This window comes from Calypte anna, chromosome 1, assembly GCF_003957555.1.
Source record: "Calypte anna isolate BGI_N300 chromosome 1, bCalAnn1_v1.p, whole genome shotgun sequence".
Lineage (NCBI taxonomy): Eukaryota > Metazoa > Chordata > Aves > Apodiformes > Trochilidae > Calypte > Calypte anna.
Genome location: NC_044244.1, coordinates 78322111 through 78348410, shown reverse-complemented (window position 1 = coordinate 78348410; position 26300 = coordinate 78322111). Strand labels below are relative to the sequence as shown.

The window sequence follows — 26300 nt, the reverse complement described above, 5'->3', positions numbered from 1 at the left end:
GGTTCTTTTAAATGCTTCTCTTTTCTTTTACACTTGTTTTAAATGGTAGTGATGTTTCAGGATGCTAAAGAGGTATTTCCTATACAAAGATCTGAGAACTCTGTAACAGCGAGTGAAAGACAAGGCAAGGCTGAATTAAGCTTCTTCAGCTCTAATTTTTTTCAGGTGATTTAATTTGAGATATTAGCAGTAAGAAGACATGAACTTACAGCAGAAATAAGATAGAATGACATGAAAAGAGGTGATCCCTCTGGACCCTCAAGATTTCCATTTGTCAAGGAGACTTTATTGCTTTATCTGGCATTACTTTAGGTTTTATCAATATCTATCTTTAGCAGCTCCATGAGTGAGATCGCAAATCACTAGTGGGTTATCTGCAAAACCAGTAATCTTTAGGTCAGAAACACTGTTAAAACACTCCTAATCCTATTGAATCCTTTTGCCTCATGTTGCAAATGGTACAAATGAAAATAAATTATTGGATTATATCTTATACATGGGTCAAGCTGAGCTGGAAAACCAGTATTTCTGGCTTTGTTTCTGACCAATTTTGCTATGTGCCACTGAAAAAGGCTCCTAGTATTTTGCATCCCTAGGGTCTGAAATGTCCTGTCTTACCTATTTTTTTAGCATCTGAAAAAATGTCAGGAACCAGTTTATTTCATTGTCCTTACCTTTCCAAACTGCTTCTTTTGGCATGCAAGTTGCTGGAGTGAGAGGATGGTTTAAAGAAAATTATGTTCAGGTGGGGTGACTTTTTAAGTGGTTGGATGCTCATCAGACTGGGATAGGTACAAACCCTGCAAAGTAGCCTTGCCATTGGCAAGTGTTGCTTTTACCATTAAAACTGTGATGAAACATTGCAGTACAGAAGGCAAAACTTGTCTTTAGGTGTTAAAGAAATTTTTCCTCTAAAAAGAGCAATAATTGAAAACAACACCTCCTTTCCAATGGGATAGCAGAGGTGAGAGTGCTGGGAATTTGATACTTGAAGGGTTGTTCACTAAAATCTTGCTTTTAACATAGCACTTGGACTTCACTAGGTGAGGTGTTCTCACTCGGCCATGGTGTTTAGTCCCTCTCACCTCTCTTGGCCTATGTAATTCCTGTAGCAGGATTCTAATGAAAAGGCATAGAAAAGGTCATTCTCTGGGAAGGTAACAAATACATTTCACCCCCTGACCCCATCACTAGTACTCTGAGGCAGTGTGGGAGAGGGCTACCCATACCTTAGTCCCAGCTTCATAAGAAATCCACCTCAGTATAATGGACCAGGATTTGAGCAGTGTCATCAATTTCTTCTGCATGTTTCACCTGGTACCCTGTTACTGGACCTTTTTTTCCTCCAACATTTTTGTAGGCCTACAGTGTGCTAGCTTCCTTCCTTTCTTTCCTCCAGATTACCTCCTAGCATCTCTGCAACCACTTAGAAAATGCCATCTTATTTCTCTCCACAACAGTTCTGTCACCTTCCTACAATCTGGAGCTCAGCTCAATCCTGGGGAGCCTCTCTTTCTATTTGCTTTGTTTTCTGCTTAATGAGAAAATGGGGTCCTTCCTGCCAGCCACTGCCTTGGCCACCAATTGCTGCCCAAGCTTTCGGCGCTGCTCCCATCAGTCTAATGGCTCTGCTCGGATAGAGGGAGAAGAACAGCAGTCAGGCACTGACTGCACTATCTTTGGAGGAAGCTTTGCATTCTCACTTCTTTTGACTTCTTTCTGTCAGCTCTGGCCACAGGACTGAGCACTGGGTCATCTACAGGGGGTCCTGCAGGTGGAATCTGGATTGACTATTATCTTTTCCCAGCCATGGGGGGTGGCCTTCATGCAGCCTTACTTGCATTGGTTTGGGGTCTATTTGGCATGCCAAGTTTTCTCAAGGAAGGGAGAAAAGACATTTACTGTGAGAGTAATGAATGAAGCAGTGCTTTGCATGATGGGGGGTTTAATCAGCATAGCATTAACACAAAGAGAGAACAGGGACTGGCCTGACTATTCAGAAGTTTACCTAAAGGTACAAGAAAAGAATACATGGATATTCCAGTCTTCTTGATGGCAGGTAACAAGTGAGGCTTCGTGATAAAATGAGAGAAATACAAAAAGAATCAGTAGATTTATAGAAGTACTGTGTAAGGCAGGCATTAAAAAATGGCACTTACAGGCAAATGGTATGTCCATAAGTCTCAGAAGCGTACCTGGTACCTTTTGTGTAGCTGAGAATACAAGTTAATTGAGTAGAAAATGATAGTTTGCATCATCCTTCATATTCCCAGCAAAAACTGAATCACAGAGTCAGCTGGAGAGTAGTATTAATTCTTATTGCATACTATTGTACATTTGTGCTGGGGCATGTTCAAAAATTGAGGGCTGGAAGTGTGATCTCTCATACCGGTGAACAGCTGATGAGAGTTGTACCTGAGCTATTCCAGACCTTGGAAGGAAGGTAACATGGTCTCTGTAAGTAACTAGCATCTGAAAAACCTGCTTTGTTCGTTGTGAAGGGCCTCCAAAACCTCTTGGAAAACAAAAAGGGAAAAAGAAGACTGAAGAGCAGGTTGTCCTCTTGGTGTTGGCCCATTGTCTGATGCCATTGAAAACAAGGCTGGAAATAGCACTCAGGCTTGGAGCTCACTCTCTTGCTTTCTCTTTCATGCTTTTCCTGGCTGCTGCCATCCCAAGGCCTGTCATTGAAACACTGATGTGGAAGGACGTGTCTGACATTAGCTCTGATAGCCTTGCATATATGGCCTTGGAACAATGGTTTAAGGATTTCACTCTTGCTGTTGGTTCTTAAATTCACAAGTGTGCATGGGTGTATTTGCATTAAATGCAAAGTCTCAGCATCCATGGCATGTTCTCTTGGCTACTCTTTTAAACTGGAATCCATAATGGGGAGAAAATTACGTTTTAGGTTTTTTGTATTAATCTGTATTGTTCTCTGTTGGTGGCACTAGTAGCTCTGTGGAGGAAGCCCATGCAGTAGGCAATCTTTCTTGCCACAAATTAACTCTGGAGAGAATTTAAAGGTCAAGGTTTTTGATTGTTGGTATTTCTGAGCCACCATCTATTGAATTTGAAGCCCTTTTTGTAAGCATTTGACCCACCATTTATAGAATTCTAAGCCCCCTTGTAGCATAGTAAGTGTGCCAGAGATGTAAATTGCTCTCCTCAAGGAATCTGTTGTAACAACAAACATGGAAGGACAAGTCTCTTCCTGAAAACCAGAAGTGGTGGTGTGGTTTAAGAAATGGATCTCAGACGTGGGAAGTCTTTCATATTTCCCTGACACAGGGGGATCTGGAATGTGTCTCTGAATGTTTTTCTGCTTTTGTTTTCTTGTCCCTTAATGCTTGAGATTTTCAGGGCAGAATGGCGTCCTTATGTATTAAAAGGTGTTAGCAAGGGTGTCTTATCTCAAGTATTCCTACTCTCATTGTTAAGAGCAGGATTCATTTTGTGCTCTGTGGGTCCAGACCTAGTGCTGGACACTGTTCTCAGCCATCTGTAATAACATTCCAGCACCAACATTTTTCCAAATTATGCCTAGAATAATGTAACTTCCTGACTAAAATCCACTCTGCAGCTTAACAGAGAGACCTTATGTTTCCAGCACTGCCAGTCCCTCAGTTTTTATACATTTACACACTGCTCTCAGGGAGAATAAATAATACATGAACATATGCACTGGCTAAGTGAAATTTCCTTCTCATTATAGTGATACACTGGTAAATGGCAATTATAAAATGTTTTTCTTTCATCTGTTGCTAATCCTGCTATGTGTGTTTAAGAGTATACCTGTATTTCTGTTGTTGTAAGATGCCATCTTGTTTTTATTTTTTTAAACAAATTGTTTTGATAATTTTTCATGTGTTGGTGAGTTGCAGTTCTTAACCCCCTTGAACACATTTCTGGCAGAAATATCTCATCTGAATCAGAAATAGAGTTTCTGCATAAATGCCTTTAAATGCTGCGTTTGTTACATCTATATTACAATAATAGAAGCTTTGAAAAGAAATTGATTGACATTAGTCCCAAATGAAATGTTTACTCTCTGTTTAATACCTGCTGGGCAATTCAATATCTGAATCTATATTAAACAAGAAAAATCTTTAGGAAGCATTGTTAAGGCTCAAAACCAGGTACTCAAATGTTAGAGCTGTATTATGAAATGGTGTTGAATTGTATGATCAGATACTGATGTTTGCACGTATTGAATTAATAGAATAAACCTTTCTGAAGGCTGATTTGGAAGGTAGAAGTACATGACTCCTTCCCAAACCTCTTATACACGTGGGCTAGATGCTTCATGGCTGTCCTTGGGATGTGGATTTTATAAAATCATAGAATCACAGAATAGTTTGGGTTGAAAAGCACCTTAAAGATCCAACCGATCCGAGTTCCAACCCCCCTGCATGGGCAGGGACCTTCTGTCTCCACCATACAGCCTCGTTTCATACTGAACAGGTCAATGAAAACATGGGGTTTGTGGGTGAATGATTCTTGTTTATTCTCAGAAACCCATCTTAGAGTTTTCTGATCTGATACTGAGCAGTATCAACATCATAGCTGGTGACTGAGTGGGATTTATCCTAGAATATGTACAGACCTGGGTGAAACTAGATGTACATTTGGGGCATATAAAGTAAAAAGGGTTGGGTTTTTTTTTTTCCTCTTTGATTTTGGGTACTTGATCCAATTTGTAAACAGTAGATAACACAACCTTCTTTGGCATTCAGGTGCTACACAAAAATCCATGAACAGATTAAAAATCTCTCCTCAGATAACAGTATTAGTTAAGTAGTTTGTTCCTAGCCCAATTTCTAGCTGAACTGCTGTGCTTGACAATTTTATAAACACACACTCCACAAGTTTCTTCATTCATCTGAGGCAGAAATCTACTATAAAAGATGTTTTAGCAAAATTTCAGTGTAGGGTCTGATAACTTGATTTGTCTGCCAGCCTTTAGTATTGTTTTTTGCTACTATTCCTACCAAGAATCCTAATTGTGTGGACCTGAGTAGTACCTCTTCAGGTAAGGAAGAGGGATAGAGGAGATGCTGTACTTTCTTAGACTCTCAAAATCAGAGCTGAATGTTTTGAGGGGCAACAACTGTGTTTAGTAGACCACATTCATGTCTGCTCAAGCCTCATCTGGCAAGGGTCACAATGTGGTAGCAGAGCTGTTCACAGGGGTGCTTGACTCAAACTACAACCACTGCACTGACCATCTCCTCTTGGCAGTGTTCCTATGTACTTTTCATTTCTCTGCTATCAGATGCCACCCACGTGTTCTGGATTTGCTCTACTCCATCTCTGCCCAAGGTTACACATCTCAGTTGTAATATGCCTTACCTTCTTCATAGTTAGAAATTTTAAAGCAAGCCTCTCTAGACTGTTAGAATTAAGCCTGATGCATTTTGGGTTTCAGTGGCAAAGATGGATGTTTTAATTCAGAAGTGGGGCTAGGAAATCTTCCCAAAACTGACATTTCCTACATGTGGCCCAGTGTTTGTTCCTATACCTTAAGAGCTTGTGACAACAGCATCTGCTCTGTACTTTCCCAAACAGGACTAAGATAAAAACATACTCTTTATGTTTCACATTTCAAGATAATTGCAGTCAGCCCTGGACTGTAGTGTCCTCAAGAGCTTGAGACCCAGTGGACCATAAAACCTTTCTCAGAAAGATGAGATATGGCGCTACATTTTATGTAACATGCTGTGCCCTGTCATTGGCTCTTTTAATGCATGTGTAAAAACATAGAATTACTTGCAAGAGAGAATGGTATTGCTGGGTGATCAGAAGGCAGATTTTTATTGGTGAGCTTCTCTATTTTTGGCATAAAACATGGGTTTTTGGAAGTCACATGTGAACACAAATGTACTTGGGACCAAAGGTCTCCAGTATGGGTACAAAAGAGAGTTAGGGTCATGGAAGGCTATCTGATAAAATCAACGGGAGATTTGGGGCAGAAACATTGTTTCCAACTCAAATTCACTGAGTTGCTTTCTCACTGAGGTGCTAAGGACAGTGGAATGAGGGCTGAGAAGAATATTTAAGTCTGGGAGTCACAGAAGATCAACACTGCTTCTACACTCTAGTATGAATGATCATTAATACAATTAACAATCAACTGTTTAAACAATTATCTGTTACTAGCTCGGTCCAATAAGGTCATTAAAGCTCTCTTTGCTTCAGTTTAACTCCTCAGGTTGCTACTTCTAGTAGGTGAGTATCCTTACATCCTAATGTAGAGTATGTTATGGTAACTAATGATCCAGGTCTCTTGTAGCCACTTGGCCCACTATTTGTCTTTAATGGTTTAGGAAAGAAATGCCTTTAGGAACTGTCATAAACAGTTCTCCAAATTTTGGAAGTCAATAAGAAATGAAAGGAAATTAATTATAAATATAATAAGCACTGCCCATTACTTAGGTTGCTAGCTATTTCCGTTACATGAGTTTGTGTTGTTTGGGGAAGGCATAGGAATTGGTCTGTGTTTTTTGTTCAAACTTGTCAAATGTATTTTTTGCTGAGTTTTTCTATTCTATGCATCCAACTGAATTTAAATCACTTGGGAAAATGTAATCAATAGAACAGTTTGGCCATTCTGAAGGATGGGCTGCTGAAAAAGTAGAAGGGGGGGATTCTCTGGCTTGAAATGGAAAATTAATCTGATGACTAGGTCTCAAATTAAGAATCAAAATTAGCTGATCAAAGAGCATGGGTGAGAGAGCCACAGGAGTGGGGAGAGGCCGAGCTTGAAAAAAGAAAGGTTGGACAGGAAAGTCTGAGAAGTGAGAGAATCCCAGGCTGAGAAACCAGGACTAGGTAGTCCAGGACTTGCTAGCAAGTAGAATAGGACCAGCAGCACAGGGAAAAGTCAGGAACAGGAATGGGATCAGGTGGGAAGAGCTAGGTAGGATGCCTCAGGCTGGGGGCAAGCAGGAGGGATAGCAGGTTCCCACAAAGCACATTTCTTTGTGGAAGCTAGAGCAGAACCTAAGGTGTTTCCTTTTCATCCTCCCTTTGTTGCTAGGAGGCAAGCTGGCAAGATGTCCTGCTCTCCCCTGTAGCTGATCCACGCAGCACTAGCAGGTTGTGATCTTCTCTGTTGTTTCATTCAGTCAAATGTTAGAAGTCTGCGTGGAACTGAGGGCTCCAGGTCTGCAGATGAACCATATGGCTGTCAGCACAAAATCACATGGCTGGTGGCATTAGTTTGGCTTCCTGTTGGTAGAATTTTAGGAAACTCCTGTCTTTTTCCTCAGGATTTTAATACTCTCTTTTTAGCATCAAATAATGCACTGGGGCTAAGAGAGTGCTGAAATTAAAATAGCTTATACATCCTGTAACTTTTTTTCTAACACGTATTTCCCACACACACTTGTAACATGTGCTTTGCTCAGTAACAGAGATGAGCTATTCACATATAATGCACTTTTTTTTCTGGCTTGCTGCAGAAGAAGGAACAACATGCAGTGAAAGAGTCAGGGAATTACTTGAAGAAAATGGCTGTAGTAGATAGCCATGGGAACTCGGCCTCCAGGAGTTCCTGTGTGGTCTTGGATTAATCCTTTTGAGCTCAACAATTAGCTTTTGTACCTTACTCTTTTGAGATGCCTCATTCTGGAGCCTGGAAGAAGATTAGTAAAAATACTGCACGCACTTTTCTGAAACAGAAGTTTCAGAAAAGCATTTGTTAGGCATCTCAAGTACTGCTAAATCATCAGATACTTCCGAAATTGAGCCATCTGTGCCTTAGCTCACTCTCTATGTAATTGTTATAATGCTGCTTCTAAAAGAAGGTTGTGGGAGATTTTGAAAATAAATTAGCTTAATGTTTTGTCATCCAGGCAAGAATAAAGAATTGGATGAGGATGAAGGCTGGAAAAATAAAAAGGAGCTGAAAGATTATAGAGTTAAGTAATGTGTCATGCATCTAATGCAAAAGTCTCCTGTAAACATGGAGCTCATCAACTGGAAACTTTATAAAGGAGGAAGGAAGATCTAGGGTTGTTGTTAGACCTTCTGATAAATGAGGCAGCACTTTCATGATCTGTGATCTTAAAAGGTCTCAGTGGCTGAGAAGCACTAATGCTGCTGGGCTTTTGGGAGAACTCATCTGGACACTTGTATAAACTTTTAGCTTCATAGCAGAAGGATAAGAGCAAACTGGAGAAAGTGCCCAATGAGGCTGATAGATTGCATGGTTGGAGCAACAAGTGGCCAGTTTTAAAAGGCAAAGAAAAATATGTGGTTTACTGAGCCTTGCAAAATGAATGTGGAGGGATGAAAATATGCAGATTGTAAATATACCTGAAGGACTAATAGTAAGATGGAAGATAGATGAACTGAGGTAGTTTTTTGCACAATAATAACTAGATTTGAAATAAACAAGAATAAGTTTAGGTTGAAAATTTAATAGTTTCGAGTATCAGAGTAATGAGAGTCTTGGCCAGCATCCCAAAAGACAGAGTGAAAGGAAGATGCCTTGTTGGGCAGGAGATAAGGTTTGAATTCTTTTGAGAAGGATATGAGCAGGACCTGGACTGAGCCTTAGGATGCAGAAGCCATTTAAATGTGTTAATTATAGCAGGTAGAGCTTGCACGCTTGCATGAGTGTGCAGTATGTGGGGGCAGCTGACCTTTTCCTTCTCTCAAGTGAAATCAAATAATTGGGTATTATCTCTAAATATTCTGGCCCTATACTTCAGAGCTTGAGCAGCTTTAATCTTAGTATGCCTTGGGGAGCTAGATTACCCGTGTACCAGCCCTGAAGCGTCTGGGAGCAGATGAGATCTTTTTCAGATGGCTGTTTTTTAACATGGGGCCAGGAAGATCTGCTGAGTGCTTGAGTATGTGTGGAAAGGAGGGCATGTATATGCTCTCCAATAGCATATCCAAGATGCAGAGAAACCTCATGGCTGGTAGGTCCCAGACATCTACTTGTTCTGGTTTATGCAGCATATTTGAATGGAAAACTATGAGTTGTGTAAGGGCTGAAGGAAGAAATACATCACGGGAGTGAGAATGTTGCTATTCTCTGCCTTTGGATGGCCTTCACTTCATATTTGTCACATGCAATTTGTATCTATGAGGAACATGTGTCACTGCTGATGTGATGTGCCATGTCATAAAAGCTCTGGTGACATTTTCTGACCTCTTAAAAGTCTAACAAAAGAGGTTTGCAACATATAAATGCCATCTGCCATGGCAAGGCAACTTCCCAGTTCTCTAGTCACATATGTCTCTTGTGAAATGCTGCATCGCTTCTAAAAAAATCAGCATATTAATGGAGGAAGCTTGTCATTTCACTCATTCCTAGATTCTTTACATAATTTACATAATTCATCTATTAAGTTTTCTTTTGCTTATTAAGAACCCTAAGGGTTGGAAGTTGCAGCAGTAGCTTTAGGAGTTCTGTTTCATAAGAGCTGTATTTACTTCCAGATTTTTTGCTGCTCTGAATTGGAGCTGTTCTCCCGATGATCTTAATCTTTTGCAAATACTCACGGGGTTCACAGATGGAAGTGTGAAAAGTCTGAGCTGTCTCAGGAACATGTTACATGACTTTTTGGTGGGGGGTGTAAAAAGAAGAGACTTTTCCTTATAAACCTGTGTTTGTTCACTGAGTCCATTATGAGAACTGGGATACGGTAATTATTTTAAATTGATTTAGCTTGTTTGCCTGTTTGTCACACCAATAGCCTCTAAAGTGGATAGGGAGACTAAACTTTGGCTTCAACTTTTGCCGGGCTGATGGCTTATATAATGTCCAGGTTTTGAGTCAGTAGGGGCAGTTTTTACATCCTGAATAAAACAGGCAGAGTGTTTCATGCTTGGATGGGAGAGAAGAGCACTTTATCCACTTATCCTTTACTTTACGTACTGCTGTTATTGGGTGCTCTAGCTTTTAAATGTAGATAACACAAACTTCCTAAAGGGAGAGCTTACTGCAGGAAATGTGTACATATTAGAGGCCACATATGCAACACACATTAATTTATGAGTAACGACGAAGTAGCAAAAGCTACTTCACATGGTGCCAAGCTAGAAACTGCATCTTTACTGGTTGTGGTGAGAGGCAGCAGACCTGCCTCCTGTTACAAGCATTGCTTTTTTGTGTTTTCCAAGGAGCAGGAAAGTATTGTCTATTCCTCACAGCTATTAGTGAAGAAGGTGGGTCTGGTTTTGTCACTGTCTTGCAGGCAGAGAAAGAAGTACACTGAAAAATGAAGTGACAAGACTAGCACGTCTGTGTAAGCAGGCAAACAAGATACCAGAAGCTCTGGCTCACCAACCTGTCTCATTACATCATGGCTGTGTGCCCTGGGCAAACCCTATTCTTTGGACTGTTTGTACATAGCACCAGTGATGTAGCAGGCTTCAATACTGACTCCACTACTGGTTTTTGGACCTAAGCTTATAATTTCCTCCATATGACCTATCCTCATGCCTCCCTATTAGTAAAAAGATCTTTTGCACTCTTCATTGGGGTATTGAGAGATTATGCTAGATGTGAGTAGGTGTCACGGAACAGATAATCAAAAAAGTCATACAGGAACAAGAGAAATTGAGAAACCTGTGAGCATTTCTCTGGAGGTAAATGTTCTGAGGAGGAAGTGGTTCATTCTCAGACCAGCACTTGCAAGGATAAGTCATTACACTGTACTGCTCCCCTCGTTGTGGGCCATATGGTAAGGTCCTATCATGCATGTAGTAGTAGACTGCCCTAAGGGTGCTCCTTGCAGATGGAGTGATGAAATTGAAGAGCCTGCTGTGCAGGAGTTCTGTAGATTTTTTTTTTTTTTTTTTGTAACTGCATTGCCATGCAGCCATTTTAGTTGCCTTTATGTTTGAATTGTTTTTATGGATGCTGATGAGGTCTGTAAAATGACACTTACCCTCAAATGCCATTCACGCAATTCTTATCTCACCATCTGAAATCTTTCACTTGAGAAAGTTAATATGGCTAATAAGGTGGGATAAGTTTTTGCAGTTGCTGCTCTACAGCAAGGAGTTTTGCATATTTTGGCCCTGAAACAGAAGGAGAAGCCATCTTTATTTCATTAATTGCAGAGTGCAAATGGTTATACTAGCAGTTACTGCAGAGGGCTTGGTGCAGTGTAAAACGACACAATTGTGATATACGAGTGCAAGCAACTGAAACAGACAATATCTGAACTCTGAGGAGTGCATTATGAAGGTTTTTATCACATTCCAGTCATAGCTGACATTTAAAATAATGTAACAAGAAAGAGGGAGTGATATTAGAAGATGTCTCAGTAGAGGTAGTGCAGCCCATCTGGGTTTTTCAGAGCAAGAAACTGTACCACTGGGTATCACTGAATGGTATCAAAATGCTTTCTTTGTTGTCTGCTTAAATAATAACCAGGTACTCTGTGTGTGGGAAAGGATTGTCGGGGGAGAAAAGCAGAAAAGCTGTTTAGCATCAAGCTAAGAAAACAGCAAAGCACTGCTGCTTGAAAGGCTGTGTGAAGGGCTGGGCCTGCTGCTTTCCTTCCAATGCTGAGAAACTTCTTTCATTTTAGGAACTTTCCGCTGTACTTTCTGTGAGACTGAAGTGGAAGAAGATGAGTCGGCGATGCCCAAAAAGGATGCAAGGACACTCGTGGCAAGATTTAATGAGCAGATTGAGCCCATCTACGCTCTGCTTCGTGAGACAGAAGATGTTAACTTAGCCTATGAAATCCTCGAGCCAGAACCCACAGAGATTCCTGCCCTGAAGCAGAGGTGGGAACGTGCCTGGTCTTCTTTCACTGTGCTGCTTCCTTGTAGTGCTTTCTTCTGCTCTGTGAGGCTTTCCCAAACCTCATACAGCCTCTGGCTGCATTGAGGACTGACTTGTTCAGCACCAGCAAGCAACAGGCAGATTCCCCAAAGAATCTGTGGTTTATAAGGAGATAAAAGGCTGTAACCATTTTTTAACTAAAGTAGGCAGATTACTGCTCTCCTGGTCAGCCTCCTGCATGTAGTTTTCTGTGGGATGGGCTACTCAAATTACCTGCATCTTGCCATTCTGCAGCTGGTATATATACCAATCCCTTGCCTCAGTATTTAAGAAATGCAAACTGTAGCTGTTCAGCAAAGCTCTGAAGGTGCCATCTGCACTGTCCTCTTTTTATCTTTCACCTACTGCTTCTCTGTCTACCCAGCTTTTCAAACTAAGCTACCTGCATTCTACATTTTGCATTTCAAATCCACACACAGCAACATCCTAGTTCAAAGACATTTCTGGTAATAAGGGTATTTTTTTTTCTTCTGATTTTCTTCTACTTCTTACACATTTCTTCTGTTCAGGAGGAGACCATATTATAGGCAAAAACTCTTTAAAATGTTCCTGCCCATGGGGAGATGACACTTTCTTTCAGAACATTCCTAGCTGTACAAAAAACAGATGATGCTTAAATAATGCAGAAAGATGTAGGGAGCTGTCAGTTTTGTCAGCTGTGGTGAAGTGTGATGCACTTCTCTGTGTTTAAAAAAATTAATTAAACACATGGGGGGGATGTCTCATGAGGAGAATTCTGCATTCCCACTGTGCCTTGGGGTGCTTGGCTTTAGTTGGTGGGAGAGCAAGCAGGATATACTCTTTTTTTCTCTCACACTAACCTCGAGAGAGATTGTTCCTTGTATATTCACACTAGACAGGTTCTAATTAAGATAATGATATCTTATACGTCTATCATAAGCTTTTTCTAGCCAAGAAGGTGGCTAATTTTTGTCATCATTCTGATAGAAAACTAAGCAATAGAGAGAGGGGAAGAGGTTTTTTCCAAGGTCACTCAACATGTCTTTGGTGATACGGGGAGTCTTTGAAGCCTTTATGCCCAAGCTGAACCTCTGGGCTTAGCTTGAAAAACCCTTTTTGTAGGTTGAGCAGTAGAACTAGGATAACCCCACCAAAAAGAGAGTAATTTCTCAGTCTTCACCTTCTGTGCACAAAAAATTACCACAGCAGAAGTCTGGTGCAGTCCCATGATTAAATAGCAACACCCACTTACTTGACTCTTAAATACTTAAAAAACATTGTAAATGATTAATTACTCAGTGCAAGGAATGACAAAATAAATAGGCATAGGCATCTTTTTAAATGCTTACGTGAATGCAACTTGCTTCAGCACATAGAATGATTTAATTATTTATTAAATCTTATTAATTCAAAGCAGCTTATTGCATGATGGTGCTGCTGTGAAGTTTGTTTTTTTTTTTTTTCTAAAGTGCCAAACCCTGGGTAATTTATTCTGTCCATTTTTATGGAGCCTTGAGTGTCTGAAATCATTGACAAAAGTGTCATTTGATGATTGCAAAACGTGCAGAAAAGGTCAAGAAGTGCCTCCATCTTCTCTTTGCACCAGCCCAGGCAGCTTCATGTGTTTTCAGGAGAGCTACAACTGTAAGCAACCACACTGACATTGCATAACTGTCATTCACCTGCTGTGGGAAACTGGGAAGATCTTAATTTATAATTTTCTAGAACAGCATTAATTTTCTTAATCTTGGCAAAGCATGAATGAGCCCCACAAGTTTTGAAAGAAGCCTGCTTTACCCAGGCCCCTCTCTGGGGCTTTCTATAACAGATGGATTTTAATGACCTCTCACCATTTTCCTATGTCAAAATAGCATGATTTTATATAACAAAAATATTCATAGAATTAATTTTTTGTGGTTATGCTGTCATGGGTTGTCTGCTGCGGAGCTGAATCGCTTAATAGCAGCTAAGTGAAAAAGTGCTTTATTTCAAACATGGCACAAAATTACTTATTCCCACTATGCAAGACTTTTTTTTTAATAACCTAGGCAGGATTGGAATGAAAATTCTGGGTTGTTTGCCTATTGCACAGTGTGATTTCTCTGGGCCATGCCTCAGCTATGTCAAGGATTATTTATGTCACCTTTAAAGGCTGCAAACTACTCAGTAAGGGATTTCTGTCAGGGTAAAACATCTGTTGGGTAGCAGAGCAAATAAAGCCACGTCTGTGCCACTAAGCTGCCACTGTCTGAGCGGTTCCTGGTTGCAGGATATCATGCAATGTCTAAACCTAGGTGAGGGAAAGGAGATCATGGATCCACGGGAGAGTTAAGAATGCATTTTGTTTGCTCTGTGCTGCTCGTAAGGCAGCTCACACATCTGGCATTTTGTTAGTGCCTGATCCGTGGTGTCTAATCCTATACTTTGGTGCAGAGTTGCTGAAGAGTAAGATCTCTTCTGGCAGTAAGGAGTATTCCCCTGATCATATAGCCTCGAGGGGTTGCTGAAGCTTACCAACAGGGCTGTTGAAGGTGCAGTTGTACAGGCAGGGACGTAAATTGAGACACAGTTTGCAAAGCTCACTGGGGTTCAGAAGCAGATAGTGTCTAGATGGTTCTGCCTAAGTGTGAGACATTGCAGTAGAGGGCAGCTCACAATGCTGGTGTCTCTTAAAAGTTGTTACTTCTGTTTTTGAAGTGTTCATGAAGTCATGGAATAAATGTTTTGCTGCTAAACGATACTGGATAGGAAAAAAGGTCCGTTTCAGGCACGCTTATGGTGGCCTCTGTGCAAAGGTATTATTAGGCAATTCCTGGCTCTCCTGAGCGTTTAGTTGTCACGCTGCAGTCGTGGGGAGGGAGAGCTTGGGGGAAAGCTGCATTGTGTATCTTTTGAGGAAAGTGGATTACGTAAAATCGTCAGGGAAACGCTGGATAGAGATTTCTATTGTGTGGGAAGCAGAGTGGTGCTTTTCACAGAACACACGCCTGTCTCGGGGAGCTGAAAGGTACCAACACTTGAAATAACACGCTGGGAAGATGGTCTCTGTGTGGTTCTTCAGGTTATATAAGCAATACATGTGCATGAGTCTTCTGCCCCAGAATCCAAGGCTGCTGTGAAGCTCTCCTGGTGAGGCTGGCTGCAGGAGAGAACTGATTAGTGTGTGGACGCATGCTAAAATGGATCTGTGAAGTATTTTGCTAACAGAACCAGCAGGATCACTGCTGGGAGTCTGCAAGTAGTTCTCAATCCAAACTGTGGCTGAGCACACTGGTATTTCTGTATCTGAGGAAGAGAGATGATAACTTACTTCCATGTTTTCCCCTCACTGTTTACCCGTAAAAATCCAACAGAATTTGTTCATCAAGCCGTGGTTAAGTCTTTGCTTAATAAATAAATAGCAATAATTTTTTAAAAAGCATATTACTCAGGTTTTCTCCAATTACAACCTTATTTTAAACTTCTCATTTGGAGGAAAGGACATTGGGTAGATAGCAGTGACTGAACTGTGCTCTCTGACAACTTCTGACAGCAGAGAAGAAACACTGTGAGTATCCTTGATAGATTAGCTCTAAACAAGAGGAAGAAGAGTGGAGGCAGGTCTCTGTTACAAAGCCATAGGTGCCTCTGGCAATGAGTTGGATGAAATGATATGGCTGAGGGTGGGTGCAGTGCACAGTGAGTCTGTTTCTCTGAACAAATTAAATACAATTTTGAACTGGAGGAGTGGTCACATTTGGCTTGCCCCACCCAGAGAGCAATGAGTTTTCCATTCAGCTGGTTTCCCTGATCAACCTATGTATAGCAGCACAGGACAGAAGAGAGTATTTTGGGCTTATTGCCATTGCCGTGCAGAAAATACTCCTCCTGATGTCCTCTTTCCATCAGATCCAAGCAGGAGTGTTTCTTTTCTCCGCCAGTTTCCTGAGATAGAGGAGCCTGGAGGCAAATAATGCTGCCTGCAGCTCCTTTCAGAAAAAAAAAAAGAAGGGCTAGGTATTGACTGCCCTGCCATTCACATCAGTCATCATGTTTGCTTCTCCAGCTTTTCCACAAGGAAGACTGTTCTGTCTTGCCTCCATCACACCATCACCACAAAGGCCTTTGCCCAGCCACGGTCCTCTGTTTTGAAGTTGCCTTCTCATCTTGAGTCCTCCCACAGGGCTGTGTCTGTGGGTAGTATAGATCTCCTGTGTAACACAGGAGATGTGACTTACCATGTGCATTGTCACTCACAGTTCAAGCAAAAGTTAGACCTGTGTTTTTCATGATGAATTAACTCCTTCATGAGTTCACAGATCTGAGCATGGGCCTATCATCAGGCTTGCTTAAACTTTAGTTTTTGTAATGCTGTATGTGACTGCTGAGGGAAGGCCAAAAAGAGGCTTTTCCAAATATGAGATTACTGTTTGACTCTCTTTTCCTGCTGCGGCCTTTATTTCAGAGTATTCTGGGATTTTATGTTTTATGTGAGTGCATCAGCAGGTTTAGTGCTGCCTCTTCTTTCCAGTGTCTGTTGGTGGAAGTTGCCATGACCTCATGTAGGGTTTCCCATTAGATTCCCCAAACCAGGATGCTAGTGTACAAGTTGCTGGCACCACGTTTTAGAAATGAGAATGCAAGTTCTCAATGCAGATCATGGGAGGTAACTAATCATAGTTGAAGTTCTCCAGTGCTGACCGAGGAAGGGTTTGTTCTGAGCACTGTGTTTTTGTCTCTCTGACTTTTGTGCAGCAAGGAGCGTGCAGCTGGTACCGGTTCAGGGGCAGGAGCTGGCCTTGCAGGTGGACACCATCGGGAAGCATGGACTACAAAAGGACCATCATATGAGGACTTGTATACCCAGAACGTTGTCATCAGCATGGAGGACCAGGAGGATCTTAACCGACCTACAGCTGAAGGAAAGCCAGTCAGAGAGAGACCAATTTGGCTACGGGAGAGCACGGTGCAGGGGGCTTATGATCCTGATGAAATCAAAGATGGTAAGAAAATCCATAGGGCAGAAGTACTACTCTGTACTTATGGGATGGTCTTAGGATGCTGTCAAAACTGTGTCCCCCTGTGTCTGTACAGCTGCTGCTCCCTGCACTCCAGATTTTGTCTACTCCCCTTTGTCATGCAAAGCACCTGTGTGTATGTAGACATGAAAAATCTTGATCTATTAGATTAAGGATTGAAATTTAGATCAGGAAGGCTAAGTTACTCATGAAATTGTTTGAGGGCTTCTAAAATGTTAATTATCTGCTATGACTTCCACCTAATAAAGCTTCAGGAAGTCCAGTAGGAAGGTCTGTCACTATGGCAGATCAATATTGCTTTCTATTTGCTTCTTGTTATCTCTGCTTTTATATTCATTCATTCATTCATGTGGAGGTCAGGTTGTCTATCGACCATGGACAAGATCTTGTAGTCAATAGTAGAAACATTTTGTTGGGCAAGTGTGTTATGTAGACTTACATTCTAAAAGTAGAAAATAGAGACCCCTTATGATCTTTCATGAAGCTGTTGATTCCCTGGAAAGAGAAGATGGCAAAAGGAAGGATGAGACCCTGGAGCCAGTATACTCAGAAGAAGACTGGAGTATGTCAGTATAGGAGAAGTTAATAAAATGGATGTGAAATAATGGTCAGAAGATATCTAGTGATCTTGTTTGCATGTAACATCTTTCAAGCATACAGATCCCAAAACATTTTCCAAATAGTATCAAACAAAGCAAGGTGATTGAAACAACCTCCTCCTTGTAGCAGATGTTGTTGTTACTCACCAGCCATGGTGAATTCTCACCCTGGTTTTCTGCTAGACATTCAATTCACCTGTAGTTTTGAATTGTCTCATCAACATGACTTTTGTGCTGCACAGCATAAATGTTTCTCAGATGCCACTGAAGGACATGGAGGGGGAGTCTGTTTCTTACAGCACAGTGGCAGCACTGCTTAACCTCCAGTGCTGCTGGAGATTAAAGAGAGAGATAGTGGAAATAGCCTGAAATTGGTGCTGCAACACATTTCTGTAGCTCTTGTATGACACAAATAGCTAAAAAGAAAACTTGTATCTGTTGACAGAGAAGATGCTGCTTGGATCTGGCAGGAACAGTTCCTACAAGCAAGAGGCAGCCCCACTCCTGAGCCATGAAGTCAGGCTCTGTGGAGCTAGCCCGTGCTGTGGTCTCCACAGCTCTCAATGTGATGAGCTACAATACTGGCTTGGAGATGTTCTCCAATCACCTCTTATGCTCTGCAGTCACAACCAACAAGCTGAACACAAGGCTGCCAACACAACACTTTCATTCTTCCTTTCTTCCAAGAATTTTGCCATTACATTAATAGTAACATTTGCATCCATCACCCATTACTACAACTTCATTTAAAATAAAAGCATGAGTCCAGTTGTTAGGGGTGGGTCATTTGGCCTTTATTTTACCACAGGATTGGAGTGACTGCAAACTCCCCTGGGTTTTAGTGCTAAATGCAGAACTTAGTTCCTTAGTTCACATGTTTCTCAGCAGATTTTTCATCCTAAGTTGAAAAATGTAGCCAGTACAGTTTTGACCTTGGGAGAAAGTCATGGGTGCCAGGTGCCTTGATGTGGTGCTGAAACTGTGAAGGTCCAGGTCTTGGAGAAGCAGGCAAGCAGCATTAATGTATGAAGGTGGAATAACGTCAGCTCAGCTCCAGAGGCAGCAGCTTCAGGTGAAAGAGAGAAAATTTGTCACAGGGAGTCTGTCCCACTTTTTTAGGCCTTGTTTTTTGTATAAGGTTCTCCGTATTTAATTTTTTTTTCTTGTTTTTTTTTCTTTTTTCTATAATGACTGTAGATTTTACTGGTGCTGGGTGGACTCACAGTCCTCTAACCAAATACAGGATTAGGAGGAGTTTTCTACAGAAATGCCACTTTTGGAACAGAATTTTACCTTTTGAATCTATGAACTGGAGACACTGTGTCTACCCAAGCCATGCTTAACCCTGTTGGCCATTACACAGTCAAGCTTGGTGAAGGAGAAACACAGCTTTGTGTCTGCCAGCTGGGAAACTGCAGTCCCCTAAAAATCAGAGGTCCAGGTAGGGAACCAGAGACTGACTGGTTGGACTGGTGTTTCAGCTTGGAGAGCAGGTGCTGGTTTAATGCAGCCTTCCATGCTGAGCAGTGCAGCTTGGCTGCAGGCTGTGAGCTGCATCTGCTTCCTATGATAGATCCTCCTAGACTGCATTTCAGTAATGTGCTTTTTCCCCTTCCTGCCTGATAGATGCACCTCTGAGCTTACCAGAGACATCTACTTTGAATGTTGTTTTATGACACGTGGTTTCTTCATAGTCCCTGTCTGCCTGGATTCATCTGCTTCTCCATCCCAATCCTTGTAGATGGGGAGCTCAACATAGCAGGGCCTGGTTTTGGTTCTGGGTTTATGATCTGTACCAGTAAGACCTTATATTCTTCATTATCACCACAAGTCCTCCAGGCTGTGGTCATACAATGTGGAAACAGGCAAAAAGGAAACAGCCTGTGCTTGTTCACCCATGAAGCAACACAGAGATCCTTGCTGTATCTGTGACAAGCACCATCATTAGGCGGATGATGTGGGAATATATGTTTCTGACTTGTGTCATTGTTGGGTGCATAGTTGGAGTATCTGGAAGCCCAGATTTAGGTCCCAGGGACTGCTTTCTGGTCCACAGTTGGGAAAGTGCATCATCCCAGCTGTGGGGTGGTACCTGAGTTGAGCCCATCATGCATTTGTTTTCTTCTCTTGCAATGTGCTCCTGACTTAGGCTCCCAGCTAGGAGCTATGGTGACTCCAGGCGCTCTAGATGGAGGAAAATGTACCATACTTGCTCTGTTTTTATGAGAGAAACTGTAGCTGTCTCTGTCTTTTAAGGGAGAGGAGGAGCAGACTTAGAGAAATGGTGTGACTGGGCCAAGCATGCCCAGTGGCAGTAGTTAATACAAGTCCAGAAAGCCTTCGGGGCTGCTACACAGATCCCAGTGAGGAAACAATCATCCTGTTGTATCTTCTTGCAGGGGGCCGGGATTTGGATACCTTCCAGGAGCGTGAGGAAGGCCGGGTATCTCTGGATGATAATGAAGAGGTGATGCGTGCCCTCCTCATCCATGAGAAGAAGACCCCTTCTGCTTCGACAGTCAGCATTGGAGGTGCTGCTCCCCTCTCTGGTGCCAATGCTAGTGACTCTGAGAGTGAGACAAGTGAGTCAGAAGAGGAATCCCCTCCTCGCCCTCCCACCACGGCCACCACAATATATGGGCTGGAGGATGAGGAGGAGGATGAAGAGTTTGAGGTGGTGGCAGAAGACCCCACTGTCACAGTGGCTGGGCGTCCACACTCCTACAGCCAAGTGAGTCAGCGCCCTGAGCTGGTGGCCCAGATGACACCTGAAGAAAAGGAGGTTTACATAGCCATGGGGCGACGCATGTTTGAGGATATGTTTGATTAACTGCTTCCTGCCATGGTATTTTTTTAAAAAGTGATTTAATTTTTAGTCCAGAAACTACCTAGTGAAACAGAAGACTGAAGTGCATCTTTCCTCCCCTGTGCGCAGGGACACTGTGGCTCAGGGCTGCTGATCTGGGGCATCTTGCTCACCAGAGAGGGAGAGCAGGAAGGCTGCATGTGCCAAAACAGTTAGGGGAGAAGTCTCAGAAGTGAGGATGCTTGCAGGGTAAAAATCTTCTCTAATGGTGCCCTGCTTTAACTTTTTTCGAGGCTCCAGCAGCTGGATCCCCCTGATTGTTTTGAGTTGATTTTTGTTGCATATTCTGGTGAAGTCCCCATCCCTGCCCTCAGAGGATGCAAGTGCTCCCTGGTCTGACCAGAATGCTCTCAGTGTAGAGCGTAAGTAACATTACAGCTGCCCGTGTTCAGTGAGGGGAGAGGAGAGGGAAGCACTTGTCTGCTGATGGCAAGCTTGGGCAGGGCTTTTAGCTGACCTCCTGCCAGCAGCCACTGGCCACCAGAACTGGCTTATTTTCTAAGCAGCCCTGTGGGCAGCAATCTCTTCTTGCTCCTGTTCACTCTTTACTAGTGAACTCACTTTACTAGCTTACTCACTCTTTACTTTACTCAGCAGCTCAAGGTCAGGTGTAACTTGAAACACACAGAGTGAAAGCCTTGGCAAGCACACAGTCACTCTTTGTCAGTGTAACAAAAGCCCTTTGTGGATGCGAGCTGTCAGAGTGCTCTGACTTATCAGGAGATACCTTCATTTTCCAGTGTTGCTGCCTGCCACTTCTGCCCAGCCCTGTCCAAACTCCCGTGTTGCTGACGGTTCCTAGTGGGCAGGGCTGCAGTCAGACAGTGCCAGAGAAATGGCATTGCTGGGTTGGATTGGCAGTCACACAAGGGCTGTATCATTTTAAGAGGAATTATGCAATTTTGAATTCTGCTTTGGCACACTCTTTTACTGTAGAAAAACATTTATCGGTGCCTACAGAGCAATATTGTATTTTTAATGCTTTTCTCTTTCAATTGAAAAATGTTGGTTTTTAAAATTGTTGTTTTCCTATCAAGTACTACAGTGAAAAAAAATTAAAAAAGAATTTTGTGTTCCAGAGGGTAGAGGCAGTATTATGTGATGTGATGTTTCCACAGGCAGCATGAATTTGCTGTTCACTGAGACTGTAAATCTGTTTTATACTAACTGTGCTTTCTATGTTCTGCTAACCTTGCAATGCCTCCTTTGTGGTTTTATTTTCAGCATCTTGATATTCTGAACCCCATCTTTTTCTAAGTAGCGTTTTAAATTTGCTTTTAAGTCATTTTAAAGAAGAATAAATAAACAAACTTCTCCTCATTGTTGTTTTCCAATTTGTCAGGTATCTAGCTGGAAATGCTGTTTATCATTTTAATTTACTCAACTCGAGAAAACAAAACAATTTCAGGCTTTCCTTTGGGGGAAGGAATATTTGAAACCCCTCATTATATCACTGCTGCACATTTTGTATTCCTCACCAGAGCTTCCCTTGAATGGAATCTTCTGAACTTCAGGGAAGGGCATTTCATTAGACTGGTGCTGTGGGAGGCCCTTTTTGATCAGTACTTTCATTCCTTTCCTCCTTCCTTGAGGGAAGCACAGGCTGATGGAAGGATGTCTCACAGACATTGTATAGTTAAAATGGTATAAAATGGTGTCGACAGACTTCCAAGGTCTGGTATCGAGCTTCCAGATATCAAGCCACAGAGCTGATAAGTCAGATTCAGTAATCACCTAAATTAAAAAAAAATGTTGTACCAATTCAGTCTTGATTTCATCTGGTTAAATTCAAGGTTAGGACTGGGGAAAAGCAGGTAGCTTTACAAGGAGACAGAGACAGAAACTGAGACCTAATCCTGAGTAGAACTGCTCATGCTCATAACTCACCAGTAATCCTACTGAGCTTTTAGGCTGCAAAATTGAACTGTAGGTTTATGAAAGCTAAAGTGAAGAATTACTGGGGTTTGCTATGTTCTGCATCATCATCTATGAAGTTAGTGGTAGTACCTGCTTAATTGTGGGTTTTATGGCAGTTGTAATTTTGGTTGTTCAGCAAGGCATGTCCTGCACATGAGGGAATCAGTGTGGTGGTTTGTGGGGCACGCCCTCCATCTCTCATCCATCACGGGCAGCCCTCAGGAGGACTGGTGAGGTCCAGATACACTAGCAGAAGCCACCATTGTTTCCTGCCCTCTCTAACAGCTTCTGGTTCTCAGAAAGGATGGAGCTCTGCTCTTCTCTGTTCCAGCCAGCCAGGGCTGTTGGCAGAGGACAGCTATGGGCTGCTACTGCCCTGTCACAGTACTGCTGCTTGAATGTACAGTAGTGCCTTTTTCTCCTAAAATTGAAGCAGGGCTCTGCACACATGCCAGAAGAAGAAGAACAGCAGCTGCTGCAAGCGAAGCCAGTCACTGCCAGGAGGTTGGTGCTAATGCAAAGATAAAGCCATCAGTTCTGAGGAAGGGCCCAGCCATTTCCTCTGGCTGCTGGACCACATGTATTGCATTAACGCTAACCCAATAATGTCATGAGTGTGGTTGAGCATTAAAAGTCTTCCTGAGTGAATGTTCTAACCCCATTCAAACCAGTTTCTGTGTCTGCTTTCAGCCTAGACTGTGTTTTATCTCATGAGTAGTGTGCTTCAGGCCAGGGCACTGCAGCTCTGCCTAGAAAGAAAAACACATTTCTGAAGCTGCCTGTGCCCAGTTCCTCAAAAGTCCGAGGCGCTGGGTGCCTCTGCCAGCCTTCCTGGAGCTCCCTCTGCCCCTGCTCCCATCACGGGCAGGGAAATGGCAGTAGAGTGATGTTCTCCCTGGCCCAGCACAGATTCAGTGAACCTGCTGATGGGGAGGAAGCTCACTGTCAATGCCGGAAAATGGGAATGTTTTAATCTTTTCTACTAAGCTCTCAAAAATGGGCTTCCTTTATCCAACTTTTCTTTTCCTGTGTTGCTGCCTCCTTCAAACAGACTCAGATTAAACAGACTGTTGCGCTGTGAGAGCCGAGGGATTTGAAGATCCCCTGGAGAAAGGGCAGAAAAACAGCATCACCTCCTCCCTGACACATCTAAGGGGCCCTGTGTCAGTGATGCCTGCTGTGGCAGACCTGCTGCAGAGAAGTTTGACAGGGCCTGGGGTGGGGAGCTCCCAGCTGTGCCTGGCTCTTTGTCTCCTGCTGTTCCTCTCACCCCTTGGGAGAAAAGCGATCTCAAGAATCCAGTGCAAGACAAAGCCCTCATGGAAATGGAAAGTTTATGGTCAGGTAGAAGGATGGGTCAGAAGCAGGGCAGGTGAGCAGGCAGTGTGTTCTCCTGGGTGAGATGTGGAAGGCAGACAGTACCGTTCCTCTGCCCTGGTCTGTGTTAACCTAAACAAGGCTGTGGGCTTGGTCCTGTGGAGGAGGGAGGTGTCACACAGGGCTACAGAAGATTGCTCTGGGCTGCTGCAGGACTGGAACCCTTGGGCAAGGTAACCCTGTCCCTCGCTGGTTCACAGAAGGCTGTGGAGTACTGATCTAAGCATGAACAGCTGAGGATTCCTCAGCAGCATCATAACACTCCAGTTTAAAGTGCACGGACTGTGAGTCAACACAGCCTCTTTTGCAGGAGTACTGGAGCTGGGGCTGAGGAGCAGCTTCTGTCAGCTGCGTTGCTTCCAGAATAATGATCAATATTTATAAAGTCCGAGGAGATCATCACTCATGCAGTCTTGATGGGGGGGGAAGCCAGGCACTTGAGGCTGTTTAAGATGTGATTGCAGAGAGAGCCATGAAGGGGCTGCTGCCTAAAAGGAGTGGCAGCCCAGGGCACGGGGAGCGATGTCTGACTGCTGGTGCTCCCGGAAAGCTGCCTGCCTGCTTCCCTGCTCGTCCCAGCAGAGAGCGGAGCACCGGGCTGTCCAGGAGGACATCCCCATCGCTCTGTGGCAGAGCTAGTTTCTCTCTCTTTCAAAATTATCCAGGGACATCTGGGCTTTTGCCTGTTTGGGACACCTAAATGAGCTGCCAGAAGGTGGTTTCTGATTTACCAGCATTAACTGGATTGAGGAAGAGAATGAACCTAATTTATATTTAAACAAAAATGAGATTTTGGAAGCGACTGCTATATCGTTTTAAAACATATTAAGGACAGCAAGTACTTGTGCAACCCTCCTGGAAGCAGCAGACAGACAGTCTCTGAACAAGATGCTTCAAACATAATAGGTATTTTGGCTTAAAATACATTTCTGACCTAAATATAATTTAATTTCCATCCCTTTGAACAGTTTCATGCTAATGAACCAGTCAGGAATGGCAGAGAGGAGGCTGAGCCAGCCGCATCGGAAGCGGCTCTGCTCCACTGCAGTGCGTTAGGGAGAGGCGCGGCCTCTGCTCCCCGCCCGCTCCGCACAGCGCACACTGCGCCAGCGCGGACCCTCTGGAGCGGCTCCGCTGCCCCGGGGAAACGCTTGGGATGCTCAGCTGGAGGAACAGGCAAGCGGCCAACCTGAAAATTCAGGCCGATCAAATATTGGTCTGTGAGCACTGATGTTCGTGGAAAAAAAACAACCACCACCAAGAAAAAAATTAAAAAATAAAATAGAAAAACGAAAGCAAAAAAAAAAAAGTAATTTTTAAAATTAAGAAAAAAAGAACAAGACCCCAAAATAATAATAATAAAAATATTTTAAAACAAACAAAAAAAAAACAAAAAACAAGAACGAAAAAACATAACCAAAACAAAAATATTTTTAAAAAATAAGAAAAAATCAAAACCAACCCCCCATATTAATAATAAATAAAAATAAAAAACAAAACCAAAACAAAACAAATTTTAAAAATAAAGAAAAAACAATGCAAAAACATTTTAAAAATTTTAAAAAACAAACCCAAAAAAACAAAAACCAAAAACTATTTTAAAAATAAAGAAAAAAACCCCAAAAACCCAAACCCAAGACAAAACAAAACAAAAACAAAAACAAAAAAAAGTATGCCTGGAAAAGCCACACCTGGTACAGATGTGATTAAAGCCCTGGCATGCTTCTTCCTGCCTTCTTTTTCACCTGGAATCTTCATTGCCAGCTTCCACCATCACTTGCTGGAAGAAGGAGGGTGAGCAGTGTCATTTTTGCAGGCAGCTAAAGTTGTGCATGGAGCTGAGAAGCCTGGCTCAGCTCCACCTGGTAAGGGGATCCTCCTGTCCTTAAGGATTTTTTTTTCTGTGGTTCTGACAGTGGAAATCTGCCCGACCCAAGGCCGGGCTGGTTAGGCACTGTTAGCAATGTCCCTGCCTTTCCCGTGTCCTCTTCACACAGGTTGATGGGGGGAGGAGGAGGAGGAGGAGCAGCATCCCAGGTACCATTCCGTGGTTGCTACCAGCTGACCTGGGTACACTTGCAGTGTCTGAACCAGTCCTGCCCCATATCAGGGGAACACAGGTTGGGTAATTTTCATCAGATTATCCACACCTGCTCTTTGCAAAGCCGATGGTTGTTTTCCCACTCAGTGCCGAAGGGTGCTCGTTGACTCAACCCCTCTGCGATTACACAGAGGTGTCAATTGAAAATGAAGTTTTAGTCCCTTCACCACCAACAACCAACACCTCTGGCTTGTGCCACATCAAGTCCTGAGGCATATGGCACTGTCAGGCTGCAGCAGAGATCCACCGTGCAGGTCTCAGCCACAGCTGCCCCCGCTGTACTGCATCCTGAGAGAGGCTTAATGAAGGATGGGGCAGGTGAGTGCCTTCTCCAGAGATGAGGCTTTGGCTTGGGGACAATGCCTGCTACACTTTTCCTACAGTAAAGAAGGAAGTGGCATCAGCCTCACGCTGGTAACTCCCTTACAAGCAGCCTTTGCTGATTGAACTGGATGTGATTTGGTAGGACTGGATTTGATTTTTATTTTTTTAACCCTTGTTCTTTTTGTCCCCTGGCAATATTTTGAGTGGCTGCTGGTGATGTTTCCCTGCTGCTTGTAACAAAACAAACAAACAAACAACTTTATTTTTAATGCAAATGAGGCTGTAAAATCTTTTTAGGGAGTTTCATCTGCTCGCCCTGCAC

The 26300-nt window shown here is 42.8% G+C and overlaps 1 protein-coding gene across 3 annotated transcripts in view; it reads left to right on the top strand.

Moving 5' to 3' along the window:
* GTF2E1 (general transcription factor IIE subunit 1) overlaps window positions 1-21574 on the top strand; it is a 52591-nt gene extending 31017 nt beyond the window's left edge. For all 3 annotated transcript variants that reach the window (XM_030455199.1, XM_030453691.1, XM_030454460.1), the window contains 3 exons: window positions 11556-11757; window positions 16511-16758; window positions 19793-21574. In XM_030455199.1, the coding sequence (XP_030311059.1) occupies window positions 11556-11757; window positions 16511-16758; window positions 19793-20223 (881 nt within the window). In that variant the 3' untranslated portion in view covers window positions 20224-21574. The remainder of the gene's footprint in view (window positions 1-11555; window positions 11758-16510; window positions 16759-19792) is intronic.
* Window positions 21575-26300: the final 4726 nt, after the last annotated feature.